Genomic DNA, 4,673 nt, shown 5'->3' on the forward strand with positions numbered 1-4,673 from the left:
AATTAACAGTAGCTATGTGGGATTTCTCTAGTGGGCTCAATTCACCCATTAGGTCTCTAGTTTTCAGTCAGTTTCATGATTACCTTATTATGACTAGACCAAGGTTTTCTTGAATGTTAGAATCACTAGGTTCTTAGATAATAGAATGATCCAAATTAGATTAGTACATTAATATTCAGATAAATGCATGAATTCCAGAACCCTAGATATGTATTTCTTTAGTTCTTGAACTACACATGCTAGGTGCGATATTTTAGTTATACACTTATACATGCCTCAGTTATTAATGCATTATTCTCATATTAATTATTGCATTTTCAGTTTGCACGTTCAGTTTTAAGCTATCCAGTAGTTACAGAAATTCAGTCATAATTAGTTAACCACTTAATTTATTGGGAGTTGCATAATACGGACTTGGACTAGGGTTCAGCGTACCCGAATAGTCCGGCCATGTAAGTTGTATGTCCCCTTTGCAGGCATCAATTTGATGATCACGCTATCATGCCTTGATACCTATGGCAAGGTATATTGGATCCTCTCGATGAGGCGTATACATCAGACTCCACATCAAGCTCATGTGATTTTATCAAGACTCCACATGCCTTGATACCTATGGCAAGGTATACTGGGTCCTCTTGAATACACCACTGCAAGAACTGCTCCCATGTCATTGGAACATTACTTTGTTGCTCTATCCAGCTTAACAGCCTCCCCCGCATTCTCCTGGCAAAGTTGCATTGCATAAACAGATGTTTTACAATCTCATCAGCATTCTTGCACAACACACATATCTTCTCTACTACAACTCCCCACTGAGCCAATCTGTCCACTGTTGCTAGCCTTTGATTCATCATGATCCACATTGTAAAGTAGGCTTTTGGTCTTGCTACGTTGTTGAACATAATACAAGTCAATGCTGGCCTTTGTTGATCTCCCTTCATGTGACAATAAAGTTGCCTGATCATCCCTTTGCTATTGCCATGCACTTGCTGAACCTGCTCCACAATTTTCTTTGCATTCATTACTTTTTGTTTCATCCAGCTTGCATGTTTCGTCCTCTTCCATTCTCTCTGCCCTTTTATATTGTATGCATGTATCCATTTAATCCATAGTTTATCTTCCTTGTTAGCTAAATCCCAACAAAGTTTAGCAACTGCAGCTCTATTCCACACTTTCATATTGATCAACCCCATACCTCCTTCACATTTAGGACAGCACACTTTCTCCCATGCTATCAATGCCTTTTTTGTAACAAAGTCAACCCCTCTTCTACATAGTCCTTCAATCACTTTAATTATCTTTGCAGGAATAATAAAAGTTGAGCCAGTATGACTGTACACCAAAGAACAGTCTTAATCAGTTGAGTTCTACATGCATAAGACAATTTTTTTGCTGTCCATGAATTGATTCTTTCCATGATCTTGTCAATGAGTGGATACCACTAGATTATAGTCAGCTTCTTTGTTGATAGAGGAACTCCCAAGTATTTAAAAGGTAGCTCTTCCATAGTGTAACCAAGTTGTTGAATAATTTGTTGCCTAACCTCCATTTGAACTCCACCACAGTATATGGAACTCTTTGTGAGATTTGCCTGCAGTCTAGATACTTGAGAGAACTCTGAAAAACACCTTTGAAGTATCTTGATGGACTCCAAGTCTCATCTTGAAAACAATAGTAAGTCATCTGCAAAACATAAGTGTGTAATATCCATCTTAGAACATTTAGGATGATATTTGAAGGCTTTCTCTTCTTTAAGTCCTATGAGGAGCCTACTGAGGTATTCCATTGCAATGGCAAACAAAAAGGGTGACATAGGATCCCCTTCTCTAAGACCTTTAGCTACATCGAACCTTTGAGTAGTTTGTCCATTGACAACAATAGTATAATTCACTATTTGACACAATGCATGACCCATTGAATAAACATCTCTGGAAATCCCAAGCCTACCATTACTTGTTCTAAGAAAGGCCATTCAAGTGAATCATAGGCTTTCTGTAGATCAATATTAAGCATGCTTCTAGGAGAAATATTCCTCCTAGTATAAGCCTTGACCAATTCATGAGCCAGAATAATGTTATCTGCAATCTTCCTCCCTGGTATAACTCCAGCATGACTTTCACATATAACTGTATGAATAACCTCATGCATTCTTTTTGTTATCACCTTAGAAATGATTTTGTATAGAACAGTGCAACAAGCAATTGGCCTATACTCCTTTACAGTTTTAGGACTTTGAACCTTTGGAATTAGAGATACAAGAGTGCAGTTGAAGGGCTTAAACAACTTTCCTGTTGTGAAGAAGCTTTTGACAGCCTCAATAACATCCTTTTTAATGATCTTCCAAGAATGCTTAAAGAAATGTGCATTATATCCATCTATACCTGGAGGCTTGTCATTCCCAATAGACTGCAATGTTGTATAAATCTCATATTCTGTTATGCCTGTGCGTAATTGAATTCTTTGCTGCTTTGATAATGCAGGGCCTCTTTTCATCACCTGGGCATTTATAGCTGGAATTTTACCTGCTGAAGATCCCATAAGACTTTTATAAAACATAACAAACTCCTGTTGAATCTCTTGGAGTTCATATAGCATCCTTCCATATATAGATAGTATACTTCTAATATGCTTCTTTTGAGTTCTCTCCTTTATCACTGAACTAAAGTATTTGTTGTTTGCATCTCCCAGTTTAATCCATCTTGCTCTTGCTTTTTGTCTTAAAGCACTTTCCTCTATCATTGACCACTTCTCCAGATTTATTAGTAGCTCCTTCTCTTTAGCAACTAGCTCATCCCTTGCCTGGCTATATAGCTGCTCTTGAAGTTCTACTAGCTCACTTCTTGTCTTCTCAATCTTCTGGCCTATATATTGAAACTCTCTCCCATTCAATTGTCTCAAGACTGGCTGGAGTGCCTTTAACTTATACCATATCTCCTTTATTACTTCACTTCCATGCTTCTGCTTCCAGAATTTATCCACCAGTTCCAAAAAAGACTCATGTTCAATCCAAACATTAAAGAACTTAAAACTCACTTTGATCTGATGATAACTTTGTTGAAGTAGCAAATGCATAGGAGAGGCTAAAGAAGCAAAAATCGATGAGGAAGGTGTTTTGAGAATTAAGGGAAGAGTATGTGTACCCCGCGTCGATGATTTGATTCACACTATTCTTACAAAGGCTCATAGTTCAAGGTATTCTATACATCCTGGTGCAACCAAGATGTATCGTGACTTAAAGCAACATTTTTGGTGGAGTAGGATGAAGCGTGACATTGTTGATTTTGTTTCCCAATGCCCGAATTGTCAGCAGGTAAAGTATGAACACCAGAGTCCTGGAGGGACACTTCAGAGAATGCCCATTCCTGAATGGAAGTGGGAGAGAATTGCAATGGACTTCGTGGTTGGTCTTCCAAAGACAATGGGTAAGTATGACTCCATTTGGGTAATTGTTGATAGGTTAACTAAGTCTACTCACTTCATTCCGGTTAAGGTGACTTACAATGCATAGAATTTAGCCAAACTTTACATCTCAGAAATTGTTCGATTGCATGGAGTTCCACTTTCCATCATATCAGATAGAGGTACGCAGTTTACTTCTAAGTTTTGGAAAATATTGCATGCCGAATTAGGTACTAGGTTGGATCTTAGTACTGCATTTCACCCTCAGAACGATGGTCAGTCTGAGCGAACGATTCAAGTGTTGGAAGATATGCTTCGTGCATGTGTGATAGAATTTGGTGGTTATTGGGATAACTTCTTACCCTTAGCAGAGTTCTCATACAACAATAGCTATCACTCAAGTATTGATATGGCCCCATTTGAGGCACTGTATGGGAGAAGATGTAGGTCTCCCATTGGGTGGTTTGATCCATTTGAGGATAGACCTTAGGGTACTGACCTTCTGAGGGAATCGTTAGATAAAGTGATATGCATTCAGGAAAAGCTTCTAGCGGCTCAAAGTAGGCAGAAAGAATATGCAGATCGAAAGGTTAGAGGCTTGGAGTTTATGGTGGGTGAGCAAGTTTTGCTGAAGGTTTCACCCATGAAAGGGGTGATGCGGTTTGGTAAGCGAGGTAAGCTTAGTCCGAGGTATATTTGTCCATTTGAAGTTCTGAAGCACGTGAGGGAGGTAGCTTATGAATTAGCCTTACCCCCTGGACTGTCAGGAGTGCATCCGGTATTTCATGTGTCTATGTTGAAAAGATACCATGGGGATGGAAACTACATCATTCATTGGGATTTAGTTCTTCTTGATGAGAATTTGTCTTATGAGGAGGATCCTGTTGCTATTTTAGATAGAGAAGTCGCAAGTTGAGGTCAAGGGAGATTGCATCCATCAAGGTTCAATGGAAGAATCGGCCAGTTGAAGAGTCCACCTGGGAGAAGGAGGCTGATATGCAAGAAAAATATCCACATCTCTTTACAGACTCAGGTACTCTTTCTCGCCCTTGTTTTTCTTCTCGTGATCGTTCGAGGACGAACGATGGGTAAATTGGTATCTATTGTAATGACCTGTTAAGTCGTTATGGGCAGCAGAGTTTATTTCTGGTAATAGCTGTCTGGGTCGACGGATCCCACGACGGACCTTTATGGGCACGACGGACTGTCGAGGGGGTCTCGTTCTAAAACACTTAGACTCTGGAAAAATTACATACTGAGAACAACTCTCTGAA

The 4,673-nt window shown here is 39.3% G+C and overlaps 1 protein-coding gene across 1 annotated transcript; it reads right to left on the bottom strand.

Annotated features, from left to right (window-relative positions):
- Positions 1-491: 491 nt before the first annotated feature.
- LOC104647500 (uncharacterized) lies at positions 492-3,072 on the bottom strand. Its single transcript, XM_069298299.1, has 3 exons — positions 1,948-3,072; positions 1,544-1,683; positions 492-1,332 (listed from the first exon to the last, which is right to left on the bottom strand). The coding sequence occupies exons 1-3, from the start codon at positions 3,070-3,072 to the stop codon at positions 492-494; spliced, it is 2,106 nt and encodes a 701-aa protein (XP_069154400.1).
- Positions 3,073-4,673: the final 1,601 nt, after the last annotated feature.

Source organism: Solanum lycopersicum, chromosome 5, assembly GCF_036512215.1.
Source record: "Solanum lycopersicum chromosome 5, SLM_r2.1".
NCBI classification, from domain to species: Eukaryota; Viridiplantae; Streptophyta; class Magnoliopsida; order Solanales; family Solanaceae; genus Solanum; species Solanum lycopersicum.